Source organism: Puma concolor, chromosome B2, assembly GCF_028749965.1.
Source record: "Puma concolor isolate L17-30 chromosome B2, mPumCon1.1.hap2, whole genome shotgun sequence".
In the NCBI taxonomy this organism is placed as follows: domain Eukaryota; kingdom Metazoa; phylum Chordata; class Mammalia; order Carnivora; family Felidae; genus Puma; species Puma concolor.
In genome coordinates this window covers 106,571,617-106,595,907 of record NC_141671.1, presented here as the reverse complement: position 1 = coordinate 106,595,907, position 24,291 = coordinate 106,571,617, and the positions used below count along the sequence as shown (strand labels likewise).

At 41.8% G+C, this 24,291-nt stretch overlaps 2 protein-coding genes across 4 annotated transcripts in view; one reads left to right on the top strand and one right to left on the bottom strand.

The window, feature by feature from the left end:
• DSE (dermatan sulfate epimerase) overlaps positions 1-19,421 on the bottom strand; it is an 85,369-nt gene extending 65,948 nt beyond the window's left edge. The window contains exon 1 of one of the 3 annotated variants that reach the window (XM_086707645.1): positions 19,276-19,421. In XM_086707645.1, the coding sequence (XP_086563771.1) occupies positions 19,276-19,399 (124 nt within the window). In that variant the 5' untranslated portion in view covers positions 19,400-19,421. Of the gene's footprint in view, positions 1-18,049; positions 18,229-18,940; positions 19,071-19,275 lie in introns of those variants that run through there. The other 2 variants (XM_086707647.1, XM_086707646.1) reach the window with 2 other exon arrangements.
• LOC147581168 (uncharacterized) lies at positions 6,976-20,476 on the top strand. The gene is made up of 5 exons (XM_086705976.1): positions 6,976-6,981; positions 17,360-17,927; positions 18,020-18,899; positions 19,445-19,522; positions 20,183-20,476. The coding sequence occupies exons 1-3, from the start codon at positions 6,976-6,978 to the stop codon at positions 18,781-18,783; spliced, it is 1,338 nt and encodes a 445-aa protein (XP_086562102.1). The 3' UTR covers positions 18,784-18,899; positions 19,445-19,522; positions 20,183-20,476.
• The last annotated feature ends 3,815 nt before the right edge of the window (positions 20,477-24,291 follow it).

Here is a 24,291-nt window from a genome sequence, read left to right as displayed (position 1 = left end):
TTATTGACTATACCTGGTCCAAAAAGAAAATTAAAAATATTTTTTTTTCCAAAATTTTTCTCAACAGTAAGTAACCAAAGCTTTCCTGGAAGGGTATGCAAAACCACCTATGGCCTTCCCAGCAATAGCTTTAACCATGAAAACACTCTTTTCTGGCATTACTAGCTAAAAATATAAAGCATAGAAAGGAAGATAAAGATACCGAAGCCCATGGCTGAATGCAACTGCATATAGCTTCAAATAACAATTAAACTAAACCATAAATACTCATGAAAACTAAAATACAATTTTTCTTCTTGCCATAGATTGATGAAGACAGACTGGTGAGGTGGCTAAGAGGGGTATCAGAGTGGCCTTGGTTTACTGCTCTGTGACTCTGGACAAGTCAACTATAACTATCTAAAAACCTAGTCCCTTATTTCAAATGAAGATGAAAATAGTATTTGTGTCATATAACAGTTGGGGGATTAAATAACACCTATAAAGCATTTACCACTTTCTGGTAAGAGTTCCCCCAAAATACTTGTCCATCACCATTCACCTCAGAACATGGTTAGTGGCTGAGCACCTGGGTGGCTCAGTCATTAAGCATTTGACTGGCTCAGATCATGATTTCACAGTTCGTGAGTTCAAGTCCCACATCGGGTGTGCTCGAGCCCTGCTTAGGGTGAGCTTGAGCCCCGTTTCAGGTGAGCCCCACTACTCTCTCTTTCCTCCTCCCTCTCTCTTTCTGCCCTCCTGGTATATTCTCTTTCTCTCTCTCTCTCAATCTGGCTTTCACTCACTTGCACCTTCTCTCTCTCTCTCAAAAAAAAAAAAAAAAAAAAAAAAAGAAAGGAAAGAACATGATTGGTGGCTGTGTGGGCACAAGTTGGAACCAGACTTCCAAGGTCTGAATGAATCCCAGCACCACCACAGCCCTAGCTATGCTCCTGTTTTCTCTTCTGTAAACTGGATAATACCTTCCTCATAGGGTTTCTGTGATCTTTAAGTAGCTGATTTATTTAAAACATTAAAAGGGTGTCTAGGATTTAGGAGGTGTTCTGTAAGTGCTAGCAGCCATCATCTTCTTATCGATGAAACTGCCAAGGTCAGTCCAACTGAGAGCAAGGGGGCCATGACAGCAGGAGGAAACGCTCACAGAACTAACACACGAAGAATGTTATTTTTAAAATAGGTACAATGCATTGTGTGTTCAGAATCTTGCAGAGTCATCAGGAGCCTAAAAATATCAAAATATTTTGACAAATATAAAGTATGTGAAGCCAAGAGGTTTCTCCTTCCTGCTCAACTGCACATTTATAATTTTTAGGCGACATATTCCAAGTAACTGAACACATCTGAGAAGAAAAGAAATCTTCAAATCTAACACAATTTCTTCATCAACCAATATTTATATATAGAGATAAAGCTTACAGATATACCATAATGACGCATGTGTTTACAGTCAGAAAAACATCCTAAACCTAGAAACCCCAGTCTTGATGAAATTTAAAAGATGAAAAGAATCACTTCTAAACCTAAATACAACTTCAAAAATCTGATGTTTGATTGAAATACATTTTCTACTTCCCCTAAATGGCAATATGCATTAACTTTCAGTTGATAATGTAATTCCTTGAATTTGTGGATAAAACTACCTTTAATTCTGTGACCAACGCTCCCCTTTGATTTTTAGGTATGTGACTTCCTTTCTTACCATTTGTGATGGTTAATTTTATATGTCAACTTGACTGGCCATTTCTGGATCGTCCGTGATGGGGTTTCCACAAAACTTAGCATTTGAGTAGACCAAGTAAACGAGACTGTTCTCTTTGATGTGGGTGAGCCTCAGTCAATCCACTGAGGGTCTGAACCGAACAAAAAGGTAGAGGAAGGGAGAATTCATTCTCATTCGTGTGCACACTCGCTCTCCTGCTCTCTTGTCTGCCCGCCTGCCTGAGCTGCGCCATCAGCCTTCTCCTGTCCCTGGACTGGGGTTACACAACCAGCCTTCCTCGGCTCCAGCTTGCAGACAGCAGTTCATGGAACTTCTCCAGAGTTGAATGAACCAATTCCTCTGCCTCGACATTAACTTCAGGGCTACGTTCTTCCTTTCCACCTCTTCCCTGATTTTAGTCAATACCACATGTACTTGCAGGTTCATTCTTCTAGTAAACTTCTGTATCTGCAAACTTCTGTGGAATGAGTCATGATGTCAATTATAGATTCTCAGGCTAAGTACCACAAAACACATTTAACCTCTCACGTGCAATCTACTTAGTTTCACTCATTTATGAATTTAGCTAAGACTGTATATTTTGGGTATGTCCTTATATCATTCTCCTCCAAGATCAGGTCCTAGAGGTTTACCCTCTAATGATAATGACTCTAAGAAACACTAATACCATGTTCAAAGCCCTACCACACTATGCAGGAATGGGTTAACTCAATAGGCCTACTGCTCAAACCCTACAACATTTCTAAGAAAGGCCTGTCTTCAGGATTGGCCCTTGTCTGGCTCATAGGAGATGGGCTCTGAGCCTTTGTAATATTTTGCCTGATAAAAAGCCTTTGTATACCTGAGGCCTCAGGCCATCTAGTACCCAGCATGACCAGATGGTTTGTACTAACAATGTGACTTATGACAAACTCCTATCTTTGCTCTGAGGGGCTAGAGTCTGAAGAGCCGAAGTCAGCCAAGCAGGTGCTGCACGTCTACATGACTGGACCCCAAGCTGGGGTGAGCTTCTCTGGCTGGCAACACTTCGCACCTGCTGTCCCATACTGTTGCCAGAGTACAACTCCACTGAGAGAGGACACCTGAATGCCTGTGCCTGGTGTCTCCTGGACTGTGCCCCTGTACCATGTCCCTTTGCTGATTTTAATCTGTATCTTTGGCTTTGTTAAACCATATTCATGATTAAAACAGCTTCTTGTGAGTACTTTCTAGTGGATCACTGGGCCCAGTGGTGGTCAATGGGAAGCCCCCACCCAACCTTCTTTTTAGTCCAATCATCTAAATTCCCATTAGAATCATGAAAGTCTTGCCACACACTTTGCCCCATTAGAAAATGTGGTGATACTCTTCACCAAATCTTCTTTTTCACTCAACTTTTGCTGATTTTTTCTCCCCAGGAAAATGATTCTGTCTCTGTCCAAGGATGTTGCCGTTGAAGCACAGGACACAGCAGAATATACAGTGTTGTACTTACAGACCGCCTGAAAGCTTTAGGTAGTATCTAAAAAAAGAAATACACAGGGGCGCCTGGGTGGCTCAGTCAGTTGAACATCGGACTTCGGTTCAGGTCATGATCTTGCGGTTCGTGAGTTCGAACCCCGCATCAGGCTCTGTGCTGATAGCTCAGAGCCTGGAGCCCGCTTTGGATTCTATGTCTCCCACTCTCTCAGCCCCTACCCTGTTCACACTGTCTGTCTCTCTCTCTCCAAAATAAATATTTAAAAATATTTAAAAAATAAAAAACGAAATACACAGAAGTTAGGCAAAAAGCTTAAAAGAATTTCATGGGAAAGTAATTTGCTGGCATCAAACCCATAATTCCAGCATAATCAAAATTAAAATTTCATTTACTGGATACGTATATACATTCATGAGTATGTCTACTGAGTATATACTGCAGAGTGATGTTTTTCTCGCTATATTTAAAGTTCTTTTTCATTCCTTACTTATATTCAAGCACTCTTCCATGTTTCCAATCTTCAAATACTCACCAATGACAAAATTTAATTTTTTCTTTTTACTGCCTTTCACATTCTTAACCATTTTTATATGTACTTTTTTTGATTCTCATTTTTGTCTCACAGATCATAGTTCTTTGGCACCAAAATCCCTGAGTACTTTCCAAATATCTTCTCATGAATCATAATCAAAACTCAGAATACCACAGACTTGGTCTGTGAAACAATGATACATACATGTAATTAACCCAAAGATGCAGGCACTGTCTTCTCAGGACTTGCCCATCTCAGTTATTGGCAACCAATCCTGCCAGCAATTCAGGCCCAAACTCCCGCTCCTCCCCTTACCTACTCTGTCTCTATGTTTAAACCATCAGCCAATTTTGTTGACTCCATCCTCAAAATATACCTAGAATCCAGACACTTTCGCCACTGCCATAATGCCTAAGCCACACCATGTCTTGCCTGAATCACTGCAAAAGCTTCCAAACTAGTCTGCCTGACTTCACCCTTACCTCCCAATGGCCATTCTCAACACAGGAGCCGGAGCCATCCTTGTTCGATCACAATTCAGATTATGTCACTGCTCCATTTAAAACCCTCCAACGGCTTGCTTCCCCATCATTCAGAGTAAGAACCAAAGTGCTTACAATCGCTCTCAAGATACAACATGGCCTGGCCCCGTTGCTTCTCTGCCTTCACAACCTATAGCTCTTTCTCTCTTTCCCCATTCTAGCCATGTGGCATCCTTGCTCTTCTGGTACACATGGGACACGCTCCCTCCTCAGCATCTGTGTGCTTGTTCTTTCTGCTTAGAACGTTACCCCCAGACATCTACATGGCCTGCTCTCTCACCTCCTTTAAGTTTTTGTTCAATGTCACCTTCTCAGTGAGGTTGGCTGTGTTCATTTTACTTAAGTCAATCATCACCAGCCCCTAACTCCCTTCCGGGTTTTATTTTTTCTTTATAGCACTAATAATCTTCTAATCTACTATATAATTTACTTATTTCTTTTGTGTGCCTAGCTCCATCCTCTAGAATTAAGCTCCAGGGGATCACTTTGCTTCCTGCTATATCCCTAACACCTAGAAGAGTGTCCAGCTCTTAAGAAACATGCAAAGATCATTTACTGAATAGATTAACTAATGTGTCAAGATGTAAACCTTTAAAAACTGAGGGATAATTATGTATATAATCATATAACTATACAAACATAACTACATATAGAGAAGTGATAAAATTCTTTGTGTGCCAAGACAAACCCTTTGGAGGTAAAATGTACTACAACCTTGACCCTTTCAAGGTTATTATGCAGGGCAATGATTACGGTTTACTGACAGCTGGCACCATAGCCGCTGCCTTCTCAACCCTCCCTTGAGCACAAAGCTCGCACTGTAAGTGAGAGGTACTGCTGTGCCCCTAAGTCTTGCCACGTCCTTGTTAAGGTGCCTGGCCCACCTCAGATCTCACTCCTCACCCAGAGTATCTCATTTGGTTTCCCAACAGTCCATGGATGGTTTGCATGGGTTTTTCTCAGAGCCTTTTTCTAAACGCCACCTCAAAGCTTTCAGCCCATTTTACATGGGGTTAGACATTCCACCACTTTTCCCATCCACTCCTGCCCAGACCGGGCAGGCCTCTCCTTCCACTGGCTAGTTGTCTTGGTGCTAAGACTTCCACTGAGGTTGTTCTGTTTTGCAATTTAGAGTGATTCCTTTCATGTCCCTCCTTTTAACTATATTCCCAAAGATTATTATTATGATTATTTAATGGTTTGGTCTAAGGGCTTTATTAGTGCTGCTATTTACAAATAAAAAAAAATTTCCTGTACTGCTGACATTTCTTTTAAAATGGAGAATTTAAAAGAATAAAGATGCTTTCTAATGAATTATTATTTCTTGTACACCTATACCACTCCTGTTATTTTGTGCTAAATATCTTATTATGGTGAGTTTCTATAGATATATAAAGTGTTACTGCTAGGAAACAATCTTTAAGGAAAAGAAAAGCTTTACTAAACTGCTGGAGACTCTGATAACTGAGCAGAAAAGAATAAGCACTGGCCACAGATCCACAGGCCAAAAAAAAAAGTGTCCTGCCAGAAACACCCCAAGTCAGAGCCTATAATATGGCCAGATATTTAACGTTTGTGTCTGTATGTCCAAGGTCATGCATGCTTAACTGGGTATCTTGGTGAATATCCAGTTGACTTGACTGTCTACATTTCATACTATCTTTAGCATCTGGGAATCTGGCCCCATTCTCCACATCTCCTAATCTACGCATATGCCTCTCATATCTGCCCTACCCATTTCACCCAATCTCTGCTCACGGCCAGGTCCCACCTAGCTGTTTCTTTTGGTCAAACCTGATGGCATTCTCTTCGTTGAGCTGGATGCTGGAGAAAACTCCTTTTGTACTAATCTCATTTTGTAAACTTTCTTCTCAGGTCTAGTCCTAAATGAATGTGGAGGCTAGATGACCACTTGTCAGGCAATTCCTGAGTTAAATGAGGCAGGGGAGGGGGACCAGGTGTTCATTCTACCTCAATCCCAACTATAAACCTGAGGCATCAACTTCTATCTTACCTCTGCATATCTACCCACTCATTCATCTCCAATCGACTCTTTAGTAAAATCCTTGCTGTTGATACTGTGGATTTTTGCCTCTTTCCAAAAGTATTCACTTCTTCCTTTATCACCTATACTTTGGGACAGTGATATATCTTTCAAATTTATAGGGAAGACTGAAATTATCCAGTGCAAGTATAATGTCCCTAAACTTATCTCTAATCCCCAAATGGAGAGAAGTCACAGAGACTGCCATGCTGAGAAGAAGAAAGAAATGCAAAAGATCCTTTCAGAAGACAGGGACATATTGATATCCCAAGGCTCTTTGTGGCATGTCCATCACTGTGACTATCCAGGGAATGGTGCAGGTCTAAGGCAAAGAGGAGACAGAAGAGCCAATGAAAGCCTGTTGTTTCTCATATAGACCTACAGATTCCTCCCCTTTCCCACAATCCTTTTGGCATACCATGGTCACCGTATGGTAGACTCAAAAGATCTGACTTGGAATCTGTTATGAGTTGAACCATGTCTTCTAAAAGTTCACTAAGTAAAAGTCCTAATCCCCAGTACCTCAGAATGTGACCTTATTTGGAAACAGGGTTGTTGCAGATACAATTAAGATAAGGTCATACTGGAGTAGAATGGGCTCCTAATGCAATATGACGGGTATTTTTAAAAAATAGGAAATTTGGAGACAGAGACACACAGGGAGGATGCCACATGACGATGAAGGTAGAGATAGGAGTGAAGTATTGCCAAGTCTAGGAACACCAAAGATTGACAGGAACCACCAGAAGCTAGCAGAAAGCCGTGGAATAGAGAGTCTCTTCCATGGCCTTCGCAGGAACCAAACTGATTAACACCTTGATTCTGGACTTCTAGCCTCTAGAATTGTGAGACGATAAATTTCTGTTGTGAAAGCCACTCAGAAGCACTTTGTTACAGCAGCTCTACCAAACTAACATACAGTCCTAGCTCCACAATTCTCTCGTTTCTAAAGTAGAGGGCGTATTTCTTATATCTGAACCAGAGGCTGCTATAAACAATAAATATATATAGTGCTTACCAAATGCCAGGAACCATGTTAAGTATTTCACATGGATTAACTCATTTAATCTCACCACAGCCCATAATGTAGATACTAATATCATCCTCTTTTTACAGATGAGGAAACTGAGGCATAGGTGGTTGAGTACGTTACCCAAGGTCACATAGAAAGCGAAGGAGCTGAGAGAGAAACCCACAGCCTGACCATACTACCTACAAAACAAGTATCTTTGTAAACTACAAAATTCCTTATAAATTAAAGAATCACCATTATACCACTTTCCTACTCAAGAGCCTCTATTCCAACAACAAAACAAACAAATTTCTCATGCAAGAGCTTCCATAACCTAACACTTACCTACCTTCATTTTATCACTCATTTCTTCCCTATACAAATTCTCTCTTCACACTTACCTGCTCTTCCTTGAGTACAACTCACATTTTGTTCTTTATTCCCACTATCACTCTCTTTCATGGGGCTCCCCCTCTGTGCTGCTCCACACCCGACCTCTTTTCTTTTTCTTTTTTTTATTAAATTTTTTTTTCAACGTTTATTTATTTTTGGGACAGAGAGAGACAGAGCATGAACGGGGGAGGGGCAGAGAGAGAGGGAGACACAGAATCGGAAACAGGCTCCAGGCTCTGAGCCATCAGCCCAAAGCCCGACGCCGGGCTCGAACTCACGGACCGCGAGATCGTGACCTGGCTGAAGTCGGACGCTTACCCGACTGCGCCACCCAGGCGCCCCCTCTTTTCTTTTTCAAAGAACACAAGGTTCTTGATGAAGCCTTCCCTGGCAACTCCATCCATAAGTGGTCTCCCCTGTGGCCTCATACCTGCATTGTTCAATATTCTTTGAGAAATCAGAAATAATGCCAGCCAAGAAGATGCTTACACCATCTTAGAAGATGGCAAAAGAAATAAAATTTTTACACACACCACTAAAATAAAAAGGAGGATGTATGCAAGAGAATGACAAACTACAACTGAGATTTAGAGAAGTTAACACATCTGGCTAGGGTGGAGAAAGAAGGATGTACTGAGAAGGGGGTACCTGAATTGGACCTAAAAAGGTGTCAATAAAAATGTCTGTAGCTTTATATGTGTTTACTAATGTATGCATTTAGTACTAATTGGTCTTTTCCTATAGTGTCATGTACCACTGACTACATGCAACACGACCTTCAAGAAGTACTTGTGGAAAACAATGAAAGAGTAGATGCAGAATGAAGAAAGGAAAGAGAATGTTATAGAAGTGAATTCCCACGCTTCTCCCATGTTCTCCCCAACCTTCTCCTTTCTCAGCCTCTCCCTTTCTCTGCTGACTCCTCTTCCAGTGCTTTGGTTCAGCTGCCCTGTTTGTGATGCTTTCTCCCTTCCCCTTTTTGGCATAAAGTCCCCTGAGGCCCAATTCATTCTCCGCTCCTAGATGGGTATTCTCTGCCCATGTAATCCTACAGCTCTCTCCTTCCTGCAATTCTACTGCATGCATTCGGCCCTTTCAGCACTTAGTTGTTCTCATAAGTTTCATACTTGATTATCCTTCTCCAACCAGATTTTATAGTTCCCCAAGGCTGGAAACCCATGTCATATTTATTTTGTATGTTTCCCCTCTTTGCCTCCACACAGACGTCCCTTCAAACACAGAAGTACCTGGCAAATACTTGCTGAATGACTAAACCCTTTCAGTATTTCTATCGCTAAAGTATAATGTTCTTTCATCTAACTCTCCAGGTTCAAAAGTACACTGGAAGAAGTTATATATCAAAGCATTCATTCCCAAGTAACACAGACTTATCTCTTCTAAAACTTGCAATCACTGAACCAAACTTCGGTGGCTTCACCAACAAGAAAAAAAAAAGTGTAGGCACACAAAGAAGGATCTGTTATATAACCACCCTGATGCTGCCAGCTCAATTCAGCTTCTTTAGGCACAGGATTTATCATTTTATGGCAATTTAGTAATATAAATACTATACACATTGCTTCCCCAAGAAAGAGATACTGAGTGGACCAACTTAACCTGAAACTTGGAAGATGAAATCCAACAAGTAGAAGTGAAATTGAATTTGTAAAGTTCCCACGTTCCTACAGCAGATACTCAAAATACTATTAGTTAATTTGAATCTTATATGGAATAATTCTATACAAGTCACAGTAAGTCTAAAAATGTTAACGGTGAAAATCCTAGAACTCAAACATAGCACATGGTTATTAACATGTGATGAATCCAATCTGAACAATGCTGATTTTCTCAGAGGAAACAGAGGTGCTTAAAATTTCACACCAGTATTTAAAAACATTTTTTAATGTTTATTTATTTTTGAGAGAGAGAGACAGACAGACAGAGTGCCAGCGGGGGAGGGGCAGAGAGAGAGGGGAGACAGAGATTCTGAAGCAGGCTGCAGGCTCTGAGCTGTCAGCACAGAACCGAACACGGGGCTCAAACTCAACCAACGTGAGATCATGACCTGAGGCGAAGTAGGACACTTAACTGACTAAGCCACCCAGGCACCCCTAAATTTCACACTAATGTTTAAGAAAGGACAAATTGGGAGTATTGCATAAAAGCAACAGATTGGTTCTTATTTTGCTCTCTACTTCTACTGGGTTTCTCAGTAGAATCAATAGGCTCTAACTTGTGGAAGACTTAAAAGTAAAGATAAAGGAGGGAGAGAAGAAATTAACCTTACCACCAAAGGGGCCAGCAAAAAGACACTTGTACCTAAGATAACTCTGCAGGTTTTTCAGTGCTTCCAAGAATCAGAGTTGTCTTTGAAAAGGGTCATGGTGAAAACATTTCAAAACTGCTTTAAAACCATGGGCTGTAAAAGTAAGTTGAAACACTTAATTCCAATTGCCTAAGACACTGACTTTGCTGGGCTTCACTTCTTGCCCAGTGACCCAATAATGGCTGAGAGTGCTTTTTCCAACACCTAATGTCGCATCCAAATGAACCTGCTTTTAAGATAATTACATCTTAAGGACTAATTTTAATATTGAGAAAAAACAGAACCACCGGCCTGACACCACAGAATCAATTCTCTTGGAGATTCTATCTTCCTACAGAAAAACGAAGTTCACATTCTGTTTTTATAAATACCATTATTATTTTTAACCATAAATACTGTAATAAGAAGTCTGGTAAATGAGAAAAGTTTCCAGACTCTTTCTGACATAGGCAACCTCTGTATTTTGACCAAATAACTGATGAATGCCCCATATGTTCCTGTGGCCACTACTGACAGTCTAGTTATACTATAAAAAATGGAGCAGAAAAACAGAAAAGATATTACTGAAAAGCCCAAATGGAATACTAGAGTCTAATGCCAAAATCTTTTAAGGTTTTCTAGATTAAAAAAGAAGTGTGGGGAAAACCGACCTGTTTGGGGGAGAACAGATTAAGCAGAGAGAAGAGGAATTTTCAGATATTATAATGTGTACCTGAATAAAGGCTGCGGGACTCTTACACATGATCAACATTTAGCCAGTGAGCAAATACTTTGTTCTAATAAACAAAAATGCTAAGTAGAAACTATGAAGGCAACTTGTGTTTCAAACACGAAAACTGACCATTTCTTCTATATTCCTATACTTAAATCCTTTTTAATTCCTATGATTTTCATATCCAGATGAGCCAAACTCATAAATTTAGAACCTGAGAAGACAAAAGCTAATATCCCTCCAGGACAGCCTCACTTAAATCTTTCTAAACACAGAAAAACTCAAAGGCCTCCTTCAGAAAGCCATTCTAAAGGTTAAAACATTCAGAAAAACTTCCCTGTATTTAGCATAAATCCCTCTTGATGCTTGCTGTAAGTCGATTTCCTCTATTTTTTCTTCAGGGAAGATGGAAAACAGCTGTTCAACATTCCCTTTCAGGCTACTTTTTCCTTCCGGCCAGGCCCATTCCCCCCCAGGGAGAAGTGTAAACACTGCAGGTGATTCCAAAATGCAGCTGGCCCCCAGGCTGCATGGCTGGTGAGCCTGGCCCCTTTTGTACCTCTTGGAATGATATCATTAAACAGCAAAGGCCCCAAGAAAAGTTCTTCACCAGAATTTGTGGAATTCTAGAAATCCATTACTTACAGTCTATTCTCAGTAGACTCTAACAATAAAAGTGCTGTTCAAGAAGAAAGAATTACAGTCAGAACTGTGAAGAAGGTAAGCAGTATTGTCCCGCAGCCAGGCTGTCTTCACTACTGCTCTACCCGGTGTGTCAGGGTGTTGAGTGTACCTTGGCATGGGACACTTTTAAAGTACTTGGTGATTTTTATCATGCAATTCTTGAGTTTCTTGTCACTGACGCAACTTTCTGGATGCAAGCTAACTTTAGCAATGCAATAACCCTTTCCATACTTCAATCTAAGGGAGTATCCTAATTTTTTAAAATTTAATTTAAGGAAGCTCCACATCCAACGTGGGGCTTGAACTCACAGCCCTCGGATCAAAAGTCACACTCTCTACCGACTGAGCCAGCCAGGCGCCTCAGGGAGTATCCTAAATCAAAGTGTCAATCTGTAGTCTGTTACTTTTGTAAATGAGTAATTCCTGCTAGAGTCACAACATAATCTGGAGATTACTATGTTTTACACTAAAATTTATATAACCAACTTAATGTTTTTACCTCCCACTTCATGAATTGCTAACAAATACCCCCATTTTTCTTGCAATAGCCATTAGACTCCCAACAGTAAAGCCAGTATATGGCCTGTGTACTTCATCAATAAAAATATTATAGACCCACAAGCTTGGTAAGCCCATTTCCTTTACAAATTCCTTTTAAGAGTTATGAAATGCTGATTCAACTTTGTTGTGGTATAACATCTGCATGCATTAAGTGCCTTTTGCTTAGTAGCTAAGTTTGTTACACATGAGAAAAATGCAGAAGCATTGATTTAATCAACAAATACAAATTTACAACGCTAAGCCATCTGCGTATGCAATGAATATTTCAAATAGAAAGATTTCAATGACGGCAATTTAACTGATTGCGGACCTATTCAATTTCTATTAAAAGAGCAATGTGTACCATTTTAAACACACACAGGGAATCCTACTAGGTTTATCTTGCTACTTTTTTCACATTAACTGGGGGAAAGAGAGGCACTATTAATTCCTTAAATAATATGAAAAAAATTTGGTGGGGTTGGGGGGCACCTGGGTGGCTCAGTCTGATGTCTGCTCAGGTCATGATCCCACAGTTCATGGGTTTGAGCTCCACATCAGGCTCTCTGCTGTCAGCACAGAGCCTGCTTCAGATCCTCTGTCCCCTCCGTCGCTCTCTGCCCCTCCCCTACTGGTTCTCTCTCTCTTTCTTTGTTTCAAAAGAAATAATAAACTTAAAAAAAATTTTTTTTTGGCATGCAGACATATACGTTCAGTTGCAAACTCTCTCTGACCCTGTCTAGTAGGAAGCAGATGGACACAAATAACCTACAGTGGATACGTCGTATATATGTTTTTTTTTTTTTAATTTTTTTTTTTTTCAACGTTTATTTATTTTTGGGACAGAGAGAGACACAGCATGAACGGGGGAGGGGCAGAGAGAGAGGGAGACACAGAATCGGAAACAGGCTCCAGGCTCTGAGCCATCAGCCCAGAGCCCGACGCGGGGCTCGAACCCACGGACCGCGAGATCGTGACCTGGCCGAAGTCGGACGCTTAACCGACTGCGCCACCCAGGCGCCCCACGTCGTATATATGTTAATTAACTGTATATATGCCTTCTATTTTTTAAAAACAGGACCATACTTACCTGATGGTTATAACCATTCCCAAATATAAAATGTCAAACAAACTACACTTATTATCAGTATGTTTATAGTTCTACCTATTACTGAAGAGGCAAATCTGTTCTTTCAGGAATTGTTTACTAACATTTGATGACACCAAGTTCATGCTTACAGAATCTCTCAAAGGAATTGAAACAACTAGAAGGAAATCCAGTGGTAATCTTAACACACATTAAAACTCACAGTGTTATTCTGAATTAAGAACTGAACAAACTATTTTATTCAAGAAATAAACAGATGGCTTCAACTCTCTTTTCTTCTCTTGCCAAATTAAAATCATTCCCTTTTCTCCTTTGTGAGCTCCACCAGGCTCTGCGAACACTCTGCCTCCTGCAGGTTTATACTCTTCTGGGCGGCTGAAAGAGGATCTGGATTCCACACCCTCAACAGGCTGGAGCTTGCCTTGAGAGGCAGGAGCAAGCCACGCCATGGGTAAAGCACCCAAAGACTTGAAGTCAGCTAATGAGGACTGAGCGGTGAGCCTAGGGCTCTGCAGGAATTCGAGAATTAGAAGAGAATTCCATTCCCACAATGGAATCCTTACAAAGCCCAGAGTGGAAGTGGAGGGAGCTGTAGGAAGGGGGTCTGTAAAAAGCCAGTGTACAGAAGTCTGGAAAGCACATAAGCATTTGACAGGAGCTGATAGTCCCTGGACAGTAGTGAGTAGTAAAGGAGATAATAAACTAGATCTGTAGGAAAATGAAATGTAAGAGTCTTTAATAACATGCACTTGGAGTCATAAAGGAGCAAAGTAGAATTAAATGGGTAACATAGTTTCCTCTCATGTTTAAGGTAGACCACTAATTACTTGTAAACTGATTGACAAGTCTCTTACCCTCACAGTACTTTCATTTCCACATCCCTAAAATGAGGATAAGACACCTGCTCTATATCACTCTCCATTTCCACTATGCTAAAATATGAAAATATAAGATTTGAAAAAAATTTTAAAGTACTAAGCAATTAAAAAAAAATTTTTTAATGTTTTATTTATTTATTTATTTATTTATTTTTTTCAACGTTTATTTATTTTTGGGACAGAGAGAGACAGAGCATGAACGGGGGAGGGGCAGAGAGAGAGGGAGACACAGAATCGGAAACAGGCTCCAGGCTCCGAGCCATCAGCCCAGAGCCTGACGCGGGGCTCGAACTCACGGACCGCGAGATCGTGACCTGGCTGAAGTCGGACGCTTAACCGACTGCGCCACCCAGGCGCCCCTGTTTTATTTATTTTTGAGACAGAGAGAGACAGAACGTGAGCAGGGGAGGGGCAGAGAGAGAGGGAGACACAGAATCTGAAACAGGCTCCAGGCTCTGAGCCGTCAGCATACAGCCAGACGCGGGGCTCGAACTCACGGACCGTGAGATCATGACCTGAGCCGAAGTCGGACCCTTAACCGACTGAGCCACCCAGGCGCCCCCTAAGCGATTTTTAAATGCAAGTATTAGTATAGCCATATGATCTATCAGGGACTTTTCCGTTCCTTCAATTGTCTACACACATATGAATTTGTAAGCAAGAATTTATTAATCCTAATGGCCCCTCTTGACCTAATACATTCCACTAGTTTGAATCTCTTCTGTAACACTTCTCCACTGTGAGCTAACCAAACCAATCTTCTATACCAGACTAGAAGTTCTTAAACAGTAAGTTTAGATGGGCCAGAATATGGGACTGAGTTTATTCGGTAACAGATTTTCTTCAAAGAACAATTACTTCAATTAAAGATATTATCCACTTAATGCAGAGTTTAATTTTTAAAAGGGAATTTCCTCTTAGCATTGGGCATTAGAGTTGGCAAGACTTTTTGAAATTCATCCATTTCCAATTATTGCTGTCACCAAATGGACGCATGGATCAGTGCCTCAGGAATCTGGGATTTTTAGTCTCTATTTCCTATTCTGCCACTACTAACTCACCAAATGAATTGCATGGGGAAATAATTTCTCTTTATGGTACTCTGGGCTTATACACTTGCCTAATTGCTATGTTGGGCACTGATTCTAGGTTTAGAGAATTTTATTGTGTCATCCAAACATCTGCTGGTAATTTGGTGACCCCCAGTTAGGGGAAGATAATGTCATTCCAAGATGAGAAAACCCTAAGGCTCAGTAACAAGAACTGTTCTGTCCTCTGTTTGCACACACTCCTTCAGAAGGCTGATGACCATCGAACCTCATCACGTGCCCTACCCAATCCTTCAGAATAGTAAAGGTCCAGCCCCTTTCAGTAAATGAAATACCAATATCCACCAAGATGATGTTCTTCACCTCCTCAAAGACCTGCCACAAACACATCCCAGGACAATAACAGTATTTCTCGTTTCACTGGGGAGGAAGGGTTGAAAAAGAGTAAGAATACCAATTATATTTTAGACTCAAACATGCTAATGGTTAAGTAATACTTCATATATGCTGAAATGATGAAATGCTAGTCTTTTACTAGTTCTTTACCCCCTTTGAAAACATTGATTACTGATATACTGAAATGCAAATTTAAATATTTTATCCTTTATTCCTTTCCAATCATTGCTGTAATTGTAATACTGAATGGGAATAATGTAATATCATTCACACAACACAGTGTGATCCAAAGCAATACAAATAAATACCAAAATAATCCACTAAAGAGTACATTAAGATATATATAAATATTTTATTATGTAATTGCAGAATGCATTTTCACCTATGATACAAAACACTTTTTCAGAAATTAAATAATCTTTAAAAAAAAAAGCACAGCAGGGGAGGGTGCCTCGGTGGCTCAGTTAGCTAAGTGTCCCACTCTTGATTTTGGCTCAGGTCATAATCCCAGGGTCATGGGATCAAGACCCACATCAGGCTCAGTGCTGAATGTGGTGCCTGCTTGGGATTCTTCCTCTCCTTCACTCAAGGGCAAGCATACACACACACACTCTCTCTCTCTCTCATTCTCTAATTAAAATAAATAACAGACAAACAAAAACAAGTACTGGAGGAGGAAGGACATCTGTAAAGTTAAGAACTTCATGGATGACCACCATGTCCCCTCCAGGCAGCACTGCAAAATACTGAGTAGCCAGACCACAAATCTCATTGAAAACCTGTATTTGCTAATCTGTGGACTAATTTTATAAGTCACTATAATGGTCCTGACCTCATGTGGCCAACCCAGCTGACTTCTCACCAGGTGTCTTCCCACACTAGGCCCCTAACCTCAGAGGGAGGAACATTAAACAGCTTTCACCCAGCAGAACCAGCAAAATCCTAATAATCCTCAGGGTGGCAAAGGCCTATACTGTTTGTTGCAAATTTCCCTTTTTGTCCAAATTCTTTTTTTTTTTTTTTTTTTTGGAGAACTCCCTTTTATTTGGTGACCGTACTATCAATACTTATTAATCTGAATGTAAAAATGTACTTTGCAGGCCACTGTTTTTATTTAATTAACCAAAAATTGATGAAACTGATACTGACATGATATGCCCATCAATGGACAATGACACTTCCCAAGCTCAAACTCTCAGGTGCTTTTTATTTATGTTTTCTCCCTTTCCACGTTGGAAGCTTCAAGAGAATTAGGGCAGTTTCTTATACATCTCTGTATATCCCCTCAATTACCAGCAGTGTCTTGCACTTTTTGCTGTACTCACACAAAGGGGTCACTAGATGCTGGAGGCATTAAATTTCATCTTTTCTCCATTTATACTAAAACACATCTAACCTACACACTTCATAAAAGGACTTGTGCCTGTATGGTGAACTTGAAAGAAAAAAGTTAACACATGACAGACAAATGGTCAGATAATCCTGTATTTTATTCTTTCATGAGCATTACATTTTTGTGATCCCATTTTGGGAGTACTGTCTGAACATTCTACCAAATACTGCACATATAGCATTTCAGAGGTTATCACTTACTAAGACATAAAAACAAAAAACAAAAAACAAAAAACAACAACAACAAAAAAAAAAAACTGAAGGGGACTCCCGAAAAATTAAATTCTGTCAAAATTCTAAGTGAGAACGTCCATTCTCAAATTTAATGTATCATTAACTAAGCCATGACTAACAACAACAACAACAAATTTAAGAACTTCATTACACGAAGATCCCTAGAAATTAAAAGTGTCACTTCCTGACCTAAGGAATTCCAGGTAAACTAGGCTCACCTCCTGCTTTTAAAGCAGTGGATTTGGTTTCAACCTTTAATGCCAGCCAACCAGCCTAAGCGGAGGCTGCTGCCTCAAATGAGCGATGAAAACGAGAAAGTTCTCGGGTCACAAACTTAGCTCGGATTCCAGCCGCGACAGATCTCGAGCCCATGTGGCATTGCTTACAGAGCTTCCCAGCCTGTGAGTCAGGCGTCCCACCACCACCACCACCACCACCACCAGGAGCTGCCTGCGAGTGAGGTTTACCCACAATTTCTCCCGGTTCGGGGGAGCCAAGCGGCGCTGGAATCCAGCATCTGGGGGGGGGGAGGGGGGCGCTCGGGACAGGCTCCCCCGGCTTCCGCAGCCGCACAGAGAGGCTACCCGTGCCGGGGTCCGCACACACGACAATCACCAACCCCTCCCCAACTAGCAGGGCACGCAGGGAAAGCAGGGCGCGAGGCTGTGCCACCCAGCCGGCCGAAGAAGCGGGAGCCCCGTGGGCTGGCCGGGAAATCGCGGCGCCGAGGCACCGAAAGCGATCTCGGGGTCCTCACCGTGCGCCGACTCTGCGCTGGGCGCTCAAGGGCTGGGAAGGGGCTAGGAGCTGCCCGGACGCGGGAAGCCCACGGCGCCGGCTCCACGCCTCGCGCGCCCTCCAGCAGCCCAGCCGCGCAGGGCCCGGGCGCGCAGCCCGCGCCGCTCCGCGCGGGGCAGGGGACGTGGCTTTCCGCCTCCCGCCGGCACCCTACGACCCGCCCGAGACCCCGGAAGAAAGATGAGCCGCGCGGGGCCCAGAACGGCGACCGCCGCCGCCCCTCCGCTTACCGCTCCCCGCCGCGGCTTCGTCCTCCCGGGCGTCGCCTCCCCAGCCTCGGCCCCGGCTCCGCGGCCCCCTCACTCCACGGCGCCCGGGCCCCCCGGCGCCCTCTGAGCCGAGCCCTCAGCGCGCCCGCCGCGCCTCGGGTGCCGGTGGGCGCCGCGCCACGGGATGCGCAGCTTCAGCCTCGGGCGGCGCTACTGCGAGCCGAGCGGGCGGGTGGGTGAGGGGTGTGGGCGAAGGAGGAGGAGGAGGGCGGGACGCGGCGGGCGCTGAGGCTCGGCTAGAGGGAGGAAACCGCAACGTCACCAGAACCCGGGGAGGCGAGATGGGGAGGGGGAAACGGGGACCCCCTTCCCCGCCGGACCCCGACCTCCGGCCCGCCCTCCTTCTTCTCCGCTCCTCCTCTCCTGGGACTCGCGGCTCGGCGCTGAGTTCGGCCTTCCCCTCCACTGGGGCCCCAACTCCAGGCACCCCTGCCTTGCCGGGCCTCTTTGGCTCCAACTTGCTCTCGTTTCTAAGTGACCCACACGTTTCGGGTTCGACTCTGGAATCGCCCCGAACAGAAAGATACTTTTGGAGGCCCAGAGGGGAGGAGCTGATGCTTCCGTCCAGCCCGGGGAAGGAAATCGAGGAAAACGCGGAGAACCTTGCCACCCGGGCTGTTGCCCACTCCCCTCCCCTTCTCCACAACAGTTACTCCTCCTTTCCTCCAGCATTTGGTTTTACTCTCAGAGAGTAAGGGAGGAAATCACCTACTTAGACGCAGTTCTCCCCTTTAACTGCACTAACGATCTTAAGATCACTAAAGCCGAAAGCACTGAACCCCGCAAACTGAACGGATTTTAATCATCAAAGGTAAAGGGGTCAGGGACAGAGCAGTTGTATGCAGTTTTTACCTTATCGCCCAGGCCCGCGTGGCGGGGAGAGGGAGGGAGTAGGAAGGAGAGGACAGAGATCTCTTATCCAACACTTTTTCAGGTGGAGGATTTATAACCTTAGTAGTAGTAGTCGTCGTCGTCGTCACAATCCCCCTTGGAGAAGTTTCCACCCTTTTCTTAAAGCAGCCACTGAGCGCAGCCTGGTCTAACCTGGCTCCAGGGAGGTGTTCTAAATGACCTAAGGCCTAACTTGCATCCCTCCCTATTAGCGTGTAATCAAACCTACCAGAGCCAGGCTGTACAAAAGTGACAGATGTTCACCCATTCATTCATTAGAATTGGAGATGTTTTACCTGAGAGCAGTGTCTTTTCTTCGTTCACTTCCAAGTGCTTTGTTTGATCTCTAAAGGGCCACCTCCATTTCCCCGGTCCTCGCAGGTTCTCAAGACCTTCAGAGAAGTTTCCACCAGTCCACATTAGGGAAAAAAAGTGGATGTCTCCTCTTATGCTTCTCTTTTTCAGAAAATGCATATGAAGAGAGATGACTTACCAACAGGTCAAGAGGAAGTGGTTTTATTAAATTTTTAAATGTTCACACAGGTAAACCACTGTTTTGCATAAACTTCCAAAAGGTTTAAAAGTGACCTGTGGGGCTGAGGAGAAAGGACTTTCTAATTTAGATCTGGCTGTGATCTGGTTTAAATGCTTATCTTGCAGTTTCCTACCAGAGGCCTTAGAAAACTGACTGCAGAGCTTCAGTTTCCTCATCTGTAATGTAGAGATACAATCCCTCCATTGAACCGTTATACCGAGGATACAATAAAAATAGCTAATATTTGAGAGTTACGACATGCCAGACGCTGTGCTAAGGGATTTAAATGTATTAATTCAATTATTAGGATTAATTGTGAAAGTGCCTAGCTGTAAAAGGTAATCCAGAAGTTAATTTCCACTGATCTTCTCAAACTTGGGAGACACTTTAGAAAAAGCATCTGGTTTGATTTATTTAATTTCTCAACAAAGTAGTCATCTAGTTCAGTGTGTTTCCAACCTAGATCATTAAATTAGCAGAGGGGCTTTGATAAAAATACTTTTTTAATGAGGGCTCCATACCAAACCAATAAATCAGAATCTCTAGGGGTAGTATCTAAGCATAAGCATTTAAAATCTCTTCCCAGGTAATCATAATGTGCAACCAGGATTTAGAACTCTTCAAAAGTGTCAGTACCCGTTGTCATTTGCTCCCCTCTTCACCCCCAGTTTTGCCTTCAATTGACTGGAATCTGTTTCTGGATTACATCTACTCTTGCAAAGCCTGACCCCCACCCCCCACCGCATACAACAGGCCTCGAAGATCTGCCATTCTGGTGTTTTCCAGGAAGCATCTGGCACATCAGTTCCACAGAAGAGTGCTTCAGTGTGCCTGGGTACCTACCAACTCCATCAGCTCTTCCTCATCCTTTCTGAAAAGCTCTTGGAAGGCAGTTTCTTTTGTCATCGTCCCTCTCAAAATGTGACCCCAACAATAAATTCAAGGTTTCATCCCAAATAACACAGAGTAAAAAAATGGTTAATGGCTTTGTTCTAATTACGGTATTTCCTCAAGTAAATCCTGTGGGCTCTTATGGCAGCAGTATTACCCTGATGACTCCTATATTACAATCCACTAAAATTCTGAAGCAGTCGTCTTTTTCACAACTGCCCAGAAACACACCTTCCTGACCTATACTCATTATTGCTGGTGTTCATCACTTAACATGTGATTGATTCCATTAAGTTCGATTGTGCTAAGTTAGGTCTCTTCTTCTAGCTTGTTGACATGTTGAATATCACTGATGTAATTGAGTAATTCTACCTTCCAATTTGGTCTTCTGCAAATTCGGTCTGTGTGCCGTGTCATCATTCAAGTCCTCATTCCCAGGCACTTTCCACTGCCAACTGACACTGAATCAGCACGCTGTTGATGAATATTCTCATCAATGGAGAATCCATGTGTTACTTAATTATATTTTCTTTTGTCGTCCCAGAGCAGCAGCTAATGTGCATGTGTGAGTGGTGTCTTTGTGGAAATTAGTACAAGTTACCCACCCTTACCCAGGCCAACAGATTAGGAAAAAACAATTTCTACCACCCAGATACAGCTTAAACAACAGATGTGTTTTGTCTATTAGATGTCCTTGCTCTACTGGTGTAGCAATATTGTCAAAAAAAGGAAACAACTACTTAGTGAATTCTTGTTAACCTCTGGATTTCTTCCTTTTCTAAGTGCCCAGATACCATTTAAGAATTGGTTTGTTAATTTTGTTCAAGATCTGTAAAAAGCCCCTTGTCTTGGCTTCAGGAATCTCGCGGCTTCTTTTTTGAAAAGTGGAACTCTACTTCTCCATCTCTGGTCCTTTACTGTTCATCTCTCTCTGTGCTGATTTGAGATGAAAGTGATTATTTACAAACTCTTGGCTGAGATGTAATTTTTGGAGACGAGAAGTTAAGCTTTATAGAACTAGGTTATTTCCTCACAGATTCTTCACCTAAGTTTTCAAACTCTTACAATGTTCATTTCACTCTTTCAGTTAGAGGATTATTTTTTTCATGATAAAGAAGAAAAAAGGAATGAGTTCTGTTTGTCATCTATCTCGAGTAGGTGCATTCCTTCTATGTTCTTTTTGTCTGAACAAAACAAAAAATATATATAAACAAAATAAACTATATATATTTTTCTCCTTAGTTTATTTTTGGCTCTAGCCTAATGGACCCCAATTTTATGGGGCTGTTAAAAGTACATGGTTTATGTTCTCTTGTTTAATTCATTAAACTGAAATTTGCCCTTTAGGTTTTACTAACCAGCCAGCTGGTCCGTGACTGTACAATTGCCTCAGTCCTTGAAATGCTTCTTTGTTTCCTCCCTGAGGCCAAATTAATCTATTTGTAAAACCGCCTTATCCTACACCTAAAAGATTCATCCTTGAGTCACAGAAAAGGTATGATCATTTTGGTTTGCTCCAGCCTGACTGCACTTGAGGTGTACTTAGTAATAGTCTTCAGTTTCCCATTTCTGAGCATTCAGTCCTGGCCAAGACACCCACCAGATGTTTTCTCCAACCCCCCATACTCAGGCCCGCAGTCTCCCTGACTTGTCCAGTGCCGACCTGCCCCCTCTCCATTACCTAGACTGTTCTCTTGCTACTGCTTCACCTCTAGAGGACTCAAGCTTCCTGAACTTAGTTTCCATCAGTAAAACAAAACATTTACCTATGTTATTAATCATAACTGAGTGGCACCTTCTCCATCCTCAGTCACAATTGAAGGCTTTTATATATAATTCTTCTACAGGTACATATCTCCTGGCTTCACAATCTTCTAATAGATCAAGTATGCCAGCCACTTCCGTATGTATCTCATTTTATCCTCACAGGCATTGATGTCAGCATTACTATGCCCATTTAAGTGGAAACAGGCTCAGAAAGTGGAAGTGAATTTCCCAAGCTATAAATGGCTCAGACCACATAGGATTAAGTTTTCTGGTGTCAAATACAGGCTCTTTCCACTAAATCATTTGTACTAACTTCATATCTAAAACCCCACTTACGGTTTGAATGTCCTCAGGTGAAAGTTTTTCTCCATTCTCAACCGACTTTTGAAATAGATGATTTTTATATCACTGACTGATTTGTTTTAAACCACCCACAGTGTCCCATACACCTACTAAGTTACAGCACTATTCTCTGAAATTAAACAAATGATTATTGATACTTGCCACGTGAATGACTGAAATTAAGTTTATTTTTTTGAGTCATGAAAAGAACCAAAAGTAGTTTAAGTATTTAATATTTTTCTTAAGCATGGCTTTTGAGAACTACAAAGAATGTTTAGAGTTTAGAAAGCTTAGAAAATGGATGTTTATTGAGGCTTGATTTAATTTGGTGATTCCTTATAGCAGGAGCTTGGACAGTATTTAATCTTCTTTTTACCAAACTCTGGCTTCTTCTAGAAAAGTGCAATTAAGGAAGAATTGCCTTAAGAAGGTTCTGAGGTCAGGTTCATAGCCCAGGAATCTGATTGCCCAATGTCCAAGTACTATTACACTGTGTTATTTCAAGAAATAACCCAACTTCTCCCTTCATGCACCCCACTCACAGTCTACTCTAAGTTGTTGACATTATGCCAGATTTACATTAGTTTGGAAGCCAAGCCTTATGGGATTTTACACTAACATATTCAGGAGGATAAGGAATTGCTTTGGCAATGTTCCATAATAGTATTTCTAACCCCATATTAGCATCACCTGGGGGAGTACCTAAAACACAACAATGCTCAGGCTCACTCTCAGAAATTCTGATTTAATTCTTTGTAGGATGAAGCCCCAGCATCCCATATGCTGTTAAACACATCAGATGGTTCCAGTGTGCAGCCAAAGTTAGAACCGATGCTCCATAGCATTTACAACAATCTGGGGAGCTTTGAGAACTTCTGATGCCCAGGTTGTAGGCTGGACTAATCAAAGCATAGTGGCTGGGGCATTTAAAGCCCTGTGATTCCAATATACAGAAAGTTTGGGAACCACCGTTCTGCAGAAGTTACTAAATGGGCACTTGAACCAAAGGAAGCATTAGATTTAGATGTTAATTCACCACGTTTGCACTGGTTTAATAATTATATACAATATTGTGAAGATTGCTTTTTATTTATAACCAGTTCACTAATATGTTTATTTCTAAGTACTATTGTTGGAAATGCAGCTTGGGGAAGTAATACTTGATTTCAGTATTGGCTGAACTAGTTTAGTTGTTTTCAGATTGTTTCAAGTTTCTGCTGCCCAAGTACTAAAAAATAATAAAATACAATGAAACATTTAACAGCTAGGCTATTCAGGACTTTGTCTTCTGCCAAGGAGATTAACTGTATTAAGCAAAGAAAATCTTGGCTGTTTTGCATTTATAGTATCTTTCAGATGATCTTTTGGGTAATAGGAATAATTGCCAGTTTGCTGATGTTAAACCTAAATATGTAATCCAATGACATTTTCTATACCTTTTTTCTAACCTAACTCCAAAGAACAGATTGTTTCCTCTAGTTCTAGTTTTTATCATTTTTATAAATAATGCCATTTTGGAGTGGCCATTTTTGCTCTTCGTGGCAAAATGGAAAAATACTGGTGTTTTTAAAAAATGCTAAAACAGCAAAATTTAAAAACCCAACTAAAGTCTAACAGAGAACCAGCATTTCTTAGAAGCACTAATCATCTATGCAAGAAAGAAGAACACTTGGAATAATCATATGTCAACCCTTTCATTTTCCAAAGAAACTGAGGTTAGCATAGGTGGTGATTGCCAGTTCCTGCTAATTACCAGTAGAGATGGGAAAAGAAGTCA